This window comes from Protomyctophum parallelum (genome assembly GCF_964188405.1).
Source record: "Protomyctophum parallelum genome assembly, chromosome: 8".
In the NCBI taxonomy this organism is placed as follows: domain Eukaryota; kingdom Metazoa; phylum Chordata; class Actinopteri; order Myctophiformes; family Myctophidae; genus Protomyctophum; species Protomyctophum parallelum.
Genome location: NC_139703.1, coordinates 30,012,933 through 30,027,812, shown reverse-complemented (window position 1 = coordinate 30,027,812; position 14,880 = coordinate 30,012,933). Strand labels below are relative to the sequence as shown.

The following is a 14,880-nucleotide window of genomic DNA, read 5'->3' as shown; positions in this document are numbered from 1 at the left end:
TACCTGGTAAAGTAGCTGATTTTGCCACCCACACAATAACAGACACGCTGAACCTATTCAGGCATATTCTTTATTTTTCACTCTGGGTTCTCCATTGTGAATATTTTGACAAAAAAGAGAGAAATCATCAAACTGCATGCAGTAAAAAATAAATATTTGACCTCAATCCGGGTCGTTTTAACGCACCCCTCACCAACCTTAATCGAGTCGGACCAATGCTATGTCTAACCAATGCTAAATCTAATCTAACCGAAGTATGACTCCCCCTCGGGAGGCATACTATCATCTCGCAATGCTGTCGCAGACGACACACCAGGTCTCCTGGGTGGCTCCGAAGGAGCAATGCTCCGAGGTGCGCTGCGGGTCGGGAGAGGGTTGCGGTTAGGTTTAGGTGTCTGCCCCGGGGGAGGTTAGGGTGAGGGCTCAACCTTGCCCAATAGTTTAATGGCGAAATGAATTATATGCTTTATCACCAGCAGTATTTTCTCAGCAGAGGGCAGGGCATAATGCACACAGGTCAACGGATAGGAGTGAACACAACGCACAATCAAACACATGACATAGACTAGAGGTAGAGGAGGGGGGCAAATTAAGAAGGGAAGACAAAGGTGTAAACAAAAGCACATGGTGGACAACAGGAAATTCCCCCACAACACCACACATATCCACCTGAGACGATATGACTGTTCTGGCTTCTTGAATAATTGTGACAAAGAAACTGCTCGTCATTAGTTTTGCCCTGGTTGGGGTTCTGATACAGGTTGTGGTGGAGGTGTGCTAGTCTCCTCCTGAGGTATTGCTGGTGCACCCTCAAGGAAGGCACGGAAGTGCTCTGAGGAATTGAGCTCAGGTTTCTTCAACAGCAAGTGGCATTTTGGGAAGTAATAGGCAGCCACTAAACCAACGATACTTCCCAGACTGAAAGATACATGGGCTATGGAGCTCAGCCTAGGAGCCAAACCAGTATATATGGGGATAAAACCCACCCAAACCACACAGTAGATGAGGGTGGAGAAGGTGATGTCCCTGGCTAGGTTGTACTGTCGGACCGGTTTCACTGCCATGAAGGTGCACATGAATGATAGCAGAGATAAACCGAGATTGAGGCCTTGCATTAAATAAAGGCCCATATATTGCTCTTTTGGGCAAGACAGAAATGCGTTAAAAAAGTTTATATTCATTTTGGCCATGTGCAAGGAGAATGAGCGTTCTGTCTGTACGTACCAACCACACATCCCTGCCTGCACACTACAGCACACCAGAACAATCAGCCAGCCTCCACGACCCCTTATTGTATCCAGGTGAGAGGCTGCTTTCTGGGGGAACTCTGTCACATAAAATATCTGTGGAAAAAGATTAACAGCAGTCAGACATGTATTCTAATGCATTTGATTTGCTTTACCCTGTCATGACATGGTTCCTGACCTGTAGAGAGACAGCCAAGATGACGGAGAGGGCCGCTGTGTGGAAGATGGAGGTGAGTGGCAGTCGCAGACGACACACCAGGTCTCCTGGGTGGCCCAGGAAGAGCAGCAGGCTGAGACAACCTCCCATCAGGCCGAGCAGAGTCACTCCACTCAGGACTCCTCCAGAGGCACTCACCAGTGGAGTCCCTCTGTTCTTCAGGAACAGGACCCCCACTGACCCCTGACACACCAGCAGCGCGGCCCCAGCCACCATCAATGCCACAGACTCGGGCTGCTCCCAGGATAAGATATCAAAGGTAGGCTTAGTGCAGTTAGTACTGCGGATTTTGGACCACTGGTCCTCGGGGCACGCAGTACAGTCGATGTCTTCTATAAGTCAGGAGGCAGGACAGGGAATTTGCTCAGAAAAAACAGCTACCATCACCAAACGGTAGATGTGGTTTGCATTTACTATAATTTCGGGGGAGAACAATAAATCAGATGAATAGAAAATGGCATTCTCCAAAGCAGTGAGTGAGGGCTTGAGTCAACTCAAAATAATTGCAATTTCTGTGACTGTTGGACTTGACATGAAAACTTAGAATTACTAGAGGCTTGACTTATTTAGACAAATAAATACATAGTATTATAATTAGGGACAAAAATACTTGGAGCACCAAAGTAATTAGCCTTGATGTTGGTTCATCGATATAGGACGTACAGTACTTGAAACCTGAGGCTGAGAGAACTTCAGAATTCCTTATATTTGCAAAGTGTCTCTAAAGTCTAAAAGCAATCACCTACCACTATTTGCTTGGTAAGTGCCTGCCATACAGTCAATGCAGTCAAAACAGCAAGAGTGGAAGCCTTTCACCCTGCGCACCTGGCCAGGCTTGCAATCTGCTGAACAGGTGGACAGAGGGACCTGCGGACGTCGGGACAACAGAACTAGAATGTAGCATTAAATATTCAACCACAGCACACCAGTAACGTCAATTCAATGGGATTCACTGCAATCTCATATCTTGCTTTATGCAAACTTCAATGGGATTTGATCTTAAATCTTGCTTTACGTTGAATTGTTTAGAATATAAGACATATATTTTACCTCTGAATTTGGAGTGTGCCATTTGAAAAGGGTATGGTTTACAGACAGGGTCTTGTGGAAGGTTCCCACATCTATGAAATCCAAAGTACCGTTTGTCCAGACCCATTCCACCATCTTGTATCCGATGTCTGGGTTACCGTTTTTGTCAAACACTGTTCTCTTAATGTCTATTGTTCCATTCGCGGAGGAAGCCTTTTTAAATGCTTTTAACAACTGCAAAAGATTTTATTAAAAAACACGAATGAAGACGTAAATAATAATGTTTACCACAATGATACACGTTCTAAACTTGTAGATCAGCTACTTTAGAAATGTTTTGCCATTTTCTGAGAATGAAAACCTTTTAAAAAATGTATATTGTATTTATTTTTTCTAAAAAAAAATTATCATATAAAAGAAATTGCCTATATGATAACTTGCCCAAAATAGAAATTCTAGGTTAATTGTAGTTAAGTACTGTATTTTCAGTTCAGTTATAAACTCACCTTCCAGGGCCTCATCTCCCTGTCAGCACCCCACATACAGCTGGCGGTATTGCATCCCAGCATAGCGTGCAATGCCATCGCCACACTGTAGACGGCAGCGTACACGCTAAAAGCTGTGAGCTGCACTGAGCGATGTTCCACCAGGCTGATGTTTGCGGGCGACAGGCTCCAGCACTGTGGGCAGGGATCATGGAACGGTGACGCAGAAGCAGGGCCAGGCATCTTCTTCTCCTCGCTTATTTTAGTGAAAAGCTCCAGGGTGTAGCTGTTTAGCAAGTGTAGGGGTTGGTTATTGTCTGTGAATCCAATGATTGTGCCCACTTTGTGAATATCGGGGATGGTGCTCACATGATCAGCGACTGCCCAAGCTGTACTGGCAATCCACACACCAGTCAAATTCCTCCTAATAACCTAATAGTTAAAGATACAAATTAAATGCAAATGTATATAGTTTGTGTTAACTAATACAATTAAATACAATAATTTTATTACTAATAATAATAATAATAATAATAATAATAATAAAACTTTATTTGTATAGCACCTTTCATGACATGAAATGCAGCTTTGTGCTTTACAGAACAATGGAGAATAAAAGAAAAGCAAGGCAACAACATTAAAAAAACAAGCAGTAATGCAATACAGTGAGGACATGAATAACAAAAAAATAAAAGATCAATTAAAAGCAATGTTGTAGAAGTGGGTCTTGAGCTGAGCTTTAAAAATGTCTACAGAGGCTGCCTGACGAAGGTACAGTGGGAGCTTGTTCCATGCCGACGGCCCGTAGAAGCAAAAAGCTGCTTCCCCGTATTTTTTAGTTGCCATTTCTTTTAGGCAAAGCGAGCAGGCCAGCAGTGGAAGACCTTAGGGGGCGGTTTGGGACATATTTAGGCAGGCAGTCATGTAGGTAGGAAGGTGCGAGACCATTGAGAGCTTTATAGACAAGTAAAATAATTTTAAAATCAATCCTAAAAACAACCGGAAGCCAGTGCAGTGATGCCAAAACTGGAGTAATATGTTCTCTCATCTTAGTTCTAGTTAAAAGTAAAAATTCTGGCTGCTGCATTTTGGACAAGTTGTAATCTGTCAGTTGTTTTCTTAGGCAGTTCTGAAAAAAGTGCATTGCAGTAATCAAGCCGAGAAAAAACAAAGGCGTGGATTAGCGTTTTTGCATCGTCCAAGGACAAATAGGCTCTGATTCGTGCAATATTTCTAAGGTGAAAAAAGGCAATCTTGGTAACATGATTAATGTGTGAATTAAAATTCAATTCAGAATCAATAATAACCCCCAGGTTCTTTACTGTACTGTTACTTTCTACAGTCAGGTTGCCAAGTCTGCTTATTATTGATTATTTCTGCTCACTAGAACCGATTATGAGAACTTCTGTCTTATCCTCATTTAGCTTGAGAAAGTTCTCACTCATCCAACATTTGATGCTAGACAGACTAACTACTAAAATCCTATACTTCATTTACTTCTTTACTTGGTCCCCTGAAGTGTTCGCCTATTTAAATTTAAAGTGAACATTTTTAATTCAAATATTTGCTTCTGGAGGTCCCTGGAACAACAGATCTTTATATACAGTATATTTATTTTGGGTACTTGACATAAAAAACGAGAAGATATAGCAACAACATATGTTCTTCAAAAAACTGTTAGGACATTACCAGCCAGCTGAGCCACTGGGGCACCCCACATCAAAATTATTATAAGCAAAAACTGGCTCAAATCAGTGAATTGTTCAATGGGTTTGACATTTGTTCAAAACATTATTACGGGCATAACCACAGTGCTCCGTTTCACTAACCTCTTTGAAGAAGATCTTAGTTGCTGTAGAGGTGCTAAAGAGCACCACCACTCGCACACTGTTTGCTTGGATCTTGTCCAGGATGGTGTTCACCCCTGTCACAGGATCATCATACACTGGTATTATTCCCTCGTAAGCCACACAGATGGACATATCTTGTGCTACCTGGGAGAACATCTGTTTGCCATGGCGTCCATATGTACCCTCGCTCCCCACCACTGCCACCCAGTTCCACTTAAACTCCTTTAGCAGGTGTACCATGGCGACAGCCAGGCCTTTGTCACTGGGCACCGTCCGCAGGAAGGAGGGATAGAGCTTCTTGTTGCTGAACTGTTCACTGGTGGCACCATAGCTGATCTAAAGACAGAACAATATTAATCACGTGAATCCTTGCGTCCCTTTCCGGGACATCATAATAGTACATGAACATTTGGCAAAAGTACAGGAGCTTTCGTTCAGCAAGAATGTAAGATCTACAAGTACACAACGTGTTAGAAACATGCTGCGAGGGCCAATTATAGACACCTGGGGTACCCCGGTCAACGAGGTATGTACGGTTTAACAGGTTAAAGTGCAGCTTAAAATGGTGGTACTGTGATGCAAATTATGAATAGATACGACATGGAAAAAAGCATGAAAAAAGAAAAGCGGAGATGCATTTTAAACCTGACTCCGCCATATGAGTTTTATAATTAAGCGCTTGTATTTGACTATCAAAAGTATCTTCTTGTTTCTGTTGTGTATTGCCTGGTATGTATTTACAGTATGAACATACCATTGGCATCAGAAAGAATCCCAGAAGTTTCCCCACAACTGCAACCAGGTCTGAGCTGGAAGGGCCGATTACAGCTACCACCCTGGGCTCATAATCGGTATAATTGCAAGTGACGGCCAACTCCTCGGTGGCTTTCTCGGTGAGGAAGAGGAGAGTGGGCTTCAAAATGTTAGCCGTTTCTTTGCACGTGTCTAAGATTTCATAACCAAGTTTGATGCCCGGGAGAAGCATCTGGTCGGCGTTGATCTCATCCACTGCGTATTTCATCACAAGAGCCCGACCCAGTCCATAAGCATCCAGACTGTTGGGCCGCAGGCAGAGCAGAGAAATTAGGAGCACACACAGTTACATGACAATGGTTAAAAGCACTGTATACAAATACTGTTTTCACCCGACACTATTGTATGACAATGTATAACAGGGTTGAAGCGGTTAATCAGACTAATCGATTTCATTGATCATAAACTATTCAAAGCGTTGCGTTGTTGCTGCGTTGTGTTTATCAGAATCTGAAACATAATTCATAGTTGAATCGATAGTTGGAAGCCCTAATCTTGAGAAAAACTATGATGTATTGTGACAAGTTTAAAAAACAGAAAGCAAAATATCATCTTCACTGCTACGACTATGATATTACCTGTCACAAGGGATATCTTTAGGCTCCACTCTTGGACCCATGCTGGCGGTGGCCTGGCGGATAGGGAAGAGACCTCCAAGCATAATATCCCCCGGCAAACTGAAGATATTGGTCGAGATGTTCTGAAACCATTCAGGTGAACTCTGACAGCCGGTGAGTCCAAACGTCAAGCACAGAAGCAACCGTTTGACAGCTGATGTTGCCATGCTGAAGATGAGACGCAAGAAGCAAGGACAGGGATCAGATGGATTATTATTGTTTAAAAGAGCACTTGAAAAGCAGGACCAATCGGTATACCGTATAGCCGCTCCTCTAAGCAGGAGGACACTGGCGATGAAGGGATAATTGGAGTCATACCTGAGCTTAGATGATGGATCACTGTCGCTCACCAGTAAGCTCCAAAGTCCTTGATGTAGTGGGCCGCTCCCCTCACTGTCCTCCTGTAACCTGTGCCTTCTGTCTGCGTGTTTGTGATGAATTGTGTGGTGGACGCAGGCTTATTTACACAGGGATGCATACCAAGAATGTGTGACACAAAATGCCTTTACCACAGATCTCGTGTGAACATGGAACAACTGCTATTGGATCATATTTACATAAATTAACTGGAAATAAACTTCCAACTCCATTCAATCTTTTTTAATAATCTGTACAATTAAATCATTGCAACTATACATTTAAATGACACATTCCACATTTTATGTTATATTTTCTTGGTAGGAATTAGGAGTGAGGATGAGTTTTGTATGTAGCTCTTATTTTACAGGTGGTGTCAGTCTTTCCGGAGAATTTACCTGACATTTGGTTGTGGTTTTCTCTTTAAGTCGCTTGGGTTTAACTATTGGTCAGTGGAGATGAGCAAATCATTCAGTCACCTGATTTGCACTGGCTTATTATCACAGCAAACCTCACATTTGTCACTTCTTAGGTGAGTAGGGGACAGTGTTGCCATGTCTGCTCGCTTGTAAATATTTGTAGTTCTGGGTTGTGTTTTTTCTGGTGCAGTTGCTTATTTGGGCCTGCTTTCTTGTTGTTTAACCCAGTGGTTCTCAAACATTCCTGCGTTTCCCGACACATTGTGAGATCGTCTTTTTTTGTCTATTCTCTGATGCTCATGTGGCCTGTTCGCTTCTTTTGGGCTTGTTCTTATATACCTAGTTGCTTATTTCTCTTGTACAATCTGCCAACATGGCGCCCGCTAGCCAAGTGGTCCAGGCAAATGCCACATAGGCTTTGGCCTGACAGCGCACCGCATGTTTGATTCCCGTTCATGATGACCTTTGCTGCATGTCTCTCCCCTTCTCTCTCTCCCTCTTTCCTGTCTATCTTCACATGATACTATCAATAAAGGCAGACAAGCCAAAATCTAATAAAAAAAAAACAATCTGCCAACACTGGTAGTGGAGCACAGCACCCCAAACCAATCCCAGGGACAAAACCTGTCTCACTCTCTGTCTCACTCTCCACCCCTCAGAGGAGTATTAAATGCTTCACACTTATCTCAATAAACACATTCAATAATAAGTGCATCTCTGAAAACTCAACAATGAATAAACGCTGTTAAAAGTTATGATTGATGATAAGGTTTACAAACACAATACAGCATGACAACACATCCAACATGACATATTGTGTATAGGCCTATCCATGGCCTATCCATGTCCTTTTGAGGGAACATGCTTGATTTCGAACAATGAAGCACTACATGCTGCCCAGGCTGCTTCCCACTCATAATGGATTATTGATAATAGATCTCTTAAAGGCAATGGCACCTGGGACACTGATTGGTTTAAGTTGCGTAACGCCCAAACCACACCTATGCATTATGTAATGGGTAGCGGAGGTGTTTTAAGGATTTAGGTGGTGGCACAAGATAGCATTTTTTATGGGTGAACGCCTCTTAGACAATGCCCAAATTATGGAAATAGGGCTCCTGGTGCGAGATGGAGCCCTGAATCTCTGGGCACTATAATCACTGATCACAATCTATCCTATCACTGCTATGCCGATGACACACAACTGTTTCTATCCTTCGCTACTCAGGTAGAAGAGTGCATCACTGCTTGCCTGGCTGACATCTCACAGTGGATGTCTTCTAACCACCTCAAGCTGAACCCAGACAAGACTGAGCTTCTCTTCTTCCCAGCTACAGTAAGTCCTGCCCCATGTGGGAGCTGACTATTTCCGTAGACAACGCCTTGGTAATGTCTGTCCCAACAGCCAGGAACCTCTATAACATAACCTCTACATTATGTAGACTTAGATAACATTTATGTATGACTTATAGCATTTTATGTAGACATAGCACTATAAAGTATACATGCATAGTTTCATTATATAGATATTCCACTGTTATGTTCTTAGCTTATGTATGATTTATGATAACTACTTTTTTTATGTATGTGATGTATTTCCATGCTTTTTGTTCTTGCTTAATGTAATTAAGAGGATTAAGAGCGTCTGCTAAATGCCTAAATTGTAATGTTTTTAAATGTTGGTTGTGGACATCTCATTACAATACTATTACTCCTTTTAGTTCTAACACTCTTAAAGAGGAGTTGTCTGTTCAAGGATGATGCACACACACATTCTAGTGAATTCTAGATGGGTGCTGGATAAAATGATCCGCACACCATCCGCTCCCAGTAGTGTATTTATTAAACGAACCACGTTTCGACCCAAAAGGTCTTCATTGGGTTCATCAACCTGATGAATGTCTAGGATTTTGCATGTATGCTATGCTGCTATGCATGACATATTGTCCACTCGTGCAAGCAAATAGTTGCGTTTCCTTTTCTCCTAAGGTTTTTGCCTAAGTAAATATATGCATATTTCCTGTTGTTGGCCCCTTTTGTTGCACATACAAATACACATGTAATCCACACATGTGGAAAATACCCAGTATTATCACAGTGATGTCAGACAAGGGGGTTGAGGAAACAACACGTACAGTAACTGCACAAACATGTTTGAAAGGGACAAATGCATAGAGGTCTAATATAATATTTATGCTTTGTTAACTTGTGCCTAATTTTCTTCCTTGATGGCTTTGGTGAATAAAATAGATTACAGGAGGGTGGTGTTGATCAGAAACACATAAGATTGTGTTAGAAACTTTAAGAAACAGTTTGTCTACCGTTAGCGTTCATTTATTTACTTTCTTATAAATCATGCAGTTGGTAGATTCAATATAATCTTTCACATTTATTTTTGAGGAAGGTTTTCAGGAATTGTCAAATGTATTGAATTAATGTATATAATCATTTTTCGACCACAGTCGAGATCATAGATTTCACAATGCCACGCCAGACTTTCCGGTCCTTCATTGCCATCCCCAGTTCCTGCTTGTGTCCCTAGCGATGACATCAGGGAAGGACAGTTTTCTACCTCTGGTCTGCTTTGAGGCCAGGGGGGCAGTCAGACAGATATTTTGTGAAGCCACAAGGAAATCGGGATTTTCTGAAAGTTCATATAATGGCCTGTTGTGGCGCTGTCATTGGGCCCAAAAAAACCCATAGCCCCATAGAAGTCCATGTATTTGGGCCCAACTTCACCTACTGTATTACCTTAATAAACATGGTCATGAATACTTTTTGCTTCCAGTCACTAGTTTAAAGTCTAATTTCTAATGTCATAATATTCTTTTGGGAAAATTATGGTCCCATTTATAAAAGAAATTACCATAAAGTCGCGCATGTTCTGAGGGGCGTGGCTACCGTTACAGTCTATGATCGGGATTCCCCACCCACTCGAGTCAAAATAAAAACCAACTAAGAAGAAGGGGGGAAGTCCCGCCTCGTCCTCGTTGTCTGGGTCAGCCAATGGGCCAGCTGGGCCCAAACGGATCTAGAAAATGGCGACTTACAATTCAAGGACTGACAGGCTTCATTTTACGTTCATGTTAGACCCGGGGAACGCTTTGTCCATATTTTTTACAGTCTATGTTTGAGGCAGGACTCCAGAGAAGAAGGGAATATGTAGCAGTGGCCGGCAAACTGTGTTCTTCTGGATTGGACTAGTGAAGAAACGTAGGGTGTGGTTTGGTGTCGCTGAAGATAAACTCAGCTTGGCGTGCCAATGCAACTCTTACTGTAATGCTTAATGTTACACCAAACAATGGTGTCATACTTGTAAATGGCAGATGTACAAGCCTATAATATGTCACATACACAAGGTATTGTGAGCTTGTTGATCTGCACAGTCACAAACACCTGTAATCAACAGGGCAGATTGTCTGTAAGACGTAAATGTAAATGGCAGGCAATCAGCCTTGCTGTGTTCTGCACTCAATGTTCTACATTGACACTATGGCCAAGCCCTATTGTTGGAATGATTTATGTTAGAACCATCAGTGAGTTAGTTTGGTTTTGTCTTCTTTACGAAAATCCACTTCCCAACAGAATGTTCACTAACTAAACCAAAAACAACTAAAGCAAATATTTCTATTACTAATGCTACTCCATTCATTGTATTATGTATTATGTCAGTTTAAAAAATAAAATATGCAATGGACGAATGGAAAGAAGTTGAAAAGGTGATAATGTTTGAATGACCAGTTAAATTTGAGGATATCTTTAGGAATACAGTAAGATAAGACTAACTCTACTGTTACTAAATTAATTTGTGTGGTTTACTTTTGGTATCCCATGTAGCATGATATACATGAAAGAGCATAGTGGTGGTTGGTCACTAGTGTTGTGTCTCTGTGCTTAACCCTGGTTGTTTGTCTACCTCTAGTCTCGGCTGTGGCACGTCCGCCTGGGGGGTTGGTGGCGCCCCCTCTAGGAAGGTGCGGAAGTGCTCCAAAGTATTCTGATCAGGTTTCTTCAACAGCATGTAGCATTTTGGGAAGAAGTAGGCTGCCATTAACCCCAGGTTGCTCACCAGACTGAAAGACATGTAGATAACATGCTTTAACCGGTGAGATCTGACAGGGGCGATGGGGATGAAAGTGACCCATATCACACAGTAGATGAGGGTGGAGAAGGTGATGTCCCTGGCTAGGTTGTACTGTCGGACCGGTTGCACTGCCATGAAGGTGCACATGAATGATATTAGAGACAACAAAACATTACATCCGTGTAATAGGTAAAAGCAAAACGTAGGCTCTTCTGTGCAAGAGAGAAATGCTTTTAAAAAGTTTATATTCATTTTGGCCAGGTGCTCTGAGAATGAGGGTCCAGTCTGTATGTACCAGCCACAGATCCCTGCCTGCACACTACAGCACACCAGAACAATCAGCCAGCCTCCACGACCCCTTATTGTATCCAGGTGAGAGGCTGCTTTCTGGGGGAACTCTGTCACATAAAATATCTGTGGAAAAATATTAACAGCAGTCAAATATATATTTTCTAATGCACTTGATTTGCTTTACGCTATCATCATGACATGGTTCCTGACCTGTAGAGAGACAGCCAAGATGACGGAGAGGGCCGCTGTGTGAAAGATGGAGGTGAGCGTCAGTTGCAGACGACACACCAGGTCCCCTGGACGTCCCAGGAAGAGCAGCAGGCTGAGACAACCTCCCATCAGGCTGAGCAGAGTCACTCCACTCAGGACTCCTCCAGAGGCACTCACCAGTGGAGTCCCTCTGTTCTTCAGGAACAGGACCCCCACTGACCCCTGACACACCAGCAGCGTGGCCCCAGCCACCATCAATGCCACAGACTCGGGCTGCTCCCAGGATAAGATATCAAAGGTAGGCTCAGTGCATTTGTTACTACGGAAGTGGGACCACTGGCCCTGAGGGCACGGAGTGCACTTGTTGTCTTCTGTAAGTCAGCACAGAGGATTAAGACAACATGAGGCTATGGGAACGGTACAGTTAAAAAGAAAATATAGTTTACATGACATTACTGATAGTTTCTTCTTACCACGTTTTGCTCGGTATGTTCCCTCTAAACAGTCAATACAGTCAAAACAGCAAGAATGGAAGCCTTTAACACGTTTTACTTGACCGCTCTTACATTCATCTGAACACGTAGACACAGGGACCTGCAGTGGTAAAGTAAATCACTTCCATTGTGGTCTTATAGGTTTGTGTATAGCATAAATATAATGCTTTATCCATTGGAAATGTGCTCTCTGAATCACAACATTTACCTTTTCTGTGTGCCATTTTATGAGAGTTCTGTTGATGGAAAAAGTCTGATAATAGGCCCCGACTTCTTTGAAATGTACACTTTTGTTCTCCCGCCACATCCAGTGTACAATGTTGTATCCTATGTTTGGGTTGCCGCCCTTGTCAAATGTGATACTTGTCCCATTCAGCTCTACGGAGACGTTCTTTATCACCTCCAAAAGCTGCCCAGACAGAGATTTGTTCTAGATTATATAATTATATCTGCTGTAATTTCTGGGGGTTCAGCTGTGAAGTAATTCAAGAACATACCTGCCATGGGTAGATTTTGCTTTCAGGGCTCCACACACAGTTGGTGGCGGTGCATTTCAGCATTATGTGCAACGCCTGTGCCACACTGTAGATGGCAGCATACACACCAAATGCTTGGTGTTGTATCAGTGGCTCTGTCACCATGCTAATGTTGTCAGGTGACAAGCTCCAACACTGTGGGCAGGGATGCCTGGGGAAGGTTGGTGCTGACTCTGGGGCTGGAGGGGGACGTTTTTCTTCTTGTATGCGGGTGAACAGCTCCTGGGTGTAGCTGGCAAGAAGGCCCAGGGTCTGGGTCTTCTCTGTAAATCCAATAATGGTACCTATTTTGTGAATGTTGGGGAGGGTCGTCACATGAGGGTGGAGGGCCCAAGCTGCACTGGCAATCCACACACCAGTAAAATTCCTCCTGATAACCTGATCACCGCAAAATCAGATTACTATTGTCCTCACAACTCTCTGGGGGATGCTACAATCCTGGCCTTATTTTTTATCACAAAGTTTTTATTTTATTACAATCTGTATGGTAGATTAGTAATACAATATAATAACTGGCATCATCACATCTGCAGTGGTTTGAAGACAATGGACATAAAATATGCAGATTACTAGCTTTAAAGATGTGCATTTTACTATTTGATCTTTAACCACTTTCAACCAATTTCTTTTAAGAAAGTTTATTTTTTTTTAATATATAATATAGATCTACAAGCAAACAATGCTACGGTATTTGTTATATGATGATACAGGAAGGTGTTCTTGTTTGTTTGTCATTTATTGTTTTCATGCCTACCTCTATGAAGAAGGGCTCAGCTGTGGCTGCAGTGGCAAAGACCACCACGACTTTGACTTTGGACCTTGTGATGGTGTCCAGGATTTTACCGATCATGTGTTGAGTGCCAGTGTACATGGGGATCAAACCCTCGAAGGCCACGCAGATGGACCTGCTATCTGCCATGGCGGAGATGTCATGCTGGGCGTCGCGCCCATACTCATCATCACTGGCAACCACCGCCACCCATTTCCACTCAAACTCCACCATGAGGTGAACAATAGCCTCTGCGTGCCACTTGTCAGTGGGCACGGTGCGTAAGAAGGAGGGATAGAGGAACTGGTCACTGAATTTGTCACTGGTGGCACGGTAACTGATCTGAGGACATAGAAAAGCTGTTGGAATTTGAATTGTGGTGTAATTCCTACAGTATGTCTGCTGCTTAGAATAGAATCCTTGACTGGCATTAGTCTGCAATTTTGTTTTATTGAGCACACTGCTATTTCTTATTGTAGCTGTTCGAAAAGTGAATAAACCAACCGTCGGCATGAGAAAGAATCCTAATAGTTGTCCTACGGCTGAGACCATATCTGAATTGCTGGGACCAATGATAGCCGCCACTCGAGTCTGATAATCAGTGTAGTTGCACTTAACAGTCAGTTCCTCTGTAGTATCTCCCGTTAGCAGGAAGAGGGTCGATTCTACAAGTACAGCAGGATGATTGCACGTGTCGAAGGTTTCAAAGCCCAGTTTGAGGCCCGGGAGCAGCGTCGGGTCGGCATTGATCTCATCCACTGTGTATTTCATCACCAGAGCCAGAGCCAGTCCTTGCTCAAATATTCTGCACCAATTTAAGCACAGGAAGTGAAAACCAGATAATTCAAGTTGTATGTGTCCATTGGCCACAAATCCACAATGAATCCCATGTTGCTCTAAAACGTGGAATAAACAATCCTATTCGGTTTTTTTATCTCTATAATTGAAAGCCAAAATACTGTACATGAATTAGTCAAAATAACTTAATGTCGTACCTGTTACAGCTGATGTTTTGAGGCTCCGTCCTCTCACTCGGATTGCTGGTGAGCATGTTGATTGGGAAGAGTCCACCAAGCGAAATGTCCCCGGACATATTGAAGAGATTGGTAGAGATGTTCTGGAACCATGCAGGTGAACTTGGACAGCCAGCGAGTCCAAGCGCGTAGCACAGAGCCAACAGTTTAATGTGTGTAGCAGCAGCCATTCTTCCTATCAGGGGGTACACTGAGGATCGAGGGAGAATGAAAACCTAGAGAGTCAGAGAGCAAACAAGACTCAACAAATTGGGTTCTAACAATCATTTGCAATTATCAGTGGTGATACCAAACGGCTCACTTTGAAACTCACCTTAATTTAAAGCCCCAAAGTGACTTGACGAAGAGGGGTCTGTCTGTCCGTCTGCTCTTTCTTTCCAGTTGATTGATGGTCATGAATACAAATGATAGTACACAGTACTGCCTCC

At 42.9% G+C, this 14,880-nt stretch overlaps 2 protein-coding genes across 2 annotated transcripts; both read right to left on the bottom strand.

The window, feature by feature from the left end:
- Positions 1 to 698: 698 nt before the first annotated feature.
- Positions 699 to 6,736, bottom strand: LOC310862985 (taste receptor type 1 member 3-like; the record flags this gene model as incomplete). Its single annotated transcript, XM_083771107.1, has 9 exons — positions 699 to 1,343; positions 1,426 to 1,796; positions 2,211 to 2,331; positions 2,515 to 2,727; positions 3,000 to 3,410; positions 4,808 to 5,164; positions 5,583 to 5,883; positions 6,220 to 6,426; positions 6,609 to 6,736. The coding sequence occupies 9 exons, from the start codon at positions 6,734 to 6,736 to the stop codon at positions 729 to 731; spliced, it is 2,724 nt and encodes a 907-aa protein (XP_083627233.1). The 3' UTR covers positions 699 to 728.
- A 4,172-nt stretch (positions 6,737 to 10,908) lies between these two features.
- Positions 10,909 to 14,622, bottom strand: LOC310862984 (taste receptor type 1 member 3-like; the record flags this gene model as incomplete). Its single annotated transcript, XM_083771106.1, has 8 exons — positions 10,909 to 11,532; positions 11,620 to 11,990; positions 12,093 to 12,213; positions 12,430 to 12,522; positions 12,611 to 13,027; positions 13,404 to 13,760; positions 13,923 to 14,223; positions 14,414 to 14,622. The coding sequence occupies 8 exons, from the start codon at positions 14,620 to 14,622 to the stop codon at positions 10,909 to 10,911; spliced, it is 2,493 nt and encodes an 830-aa protein (XP_083627232.1).
- Positions 14,623 to 14,880: the final 258 nt, after the last annotated feature.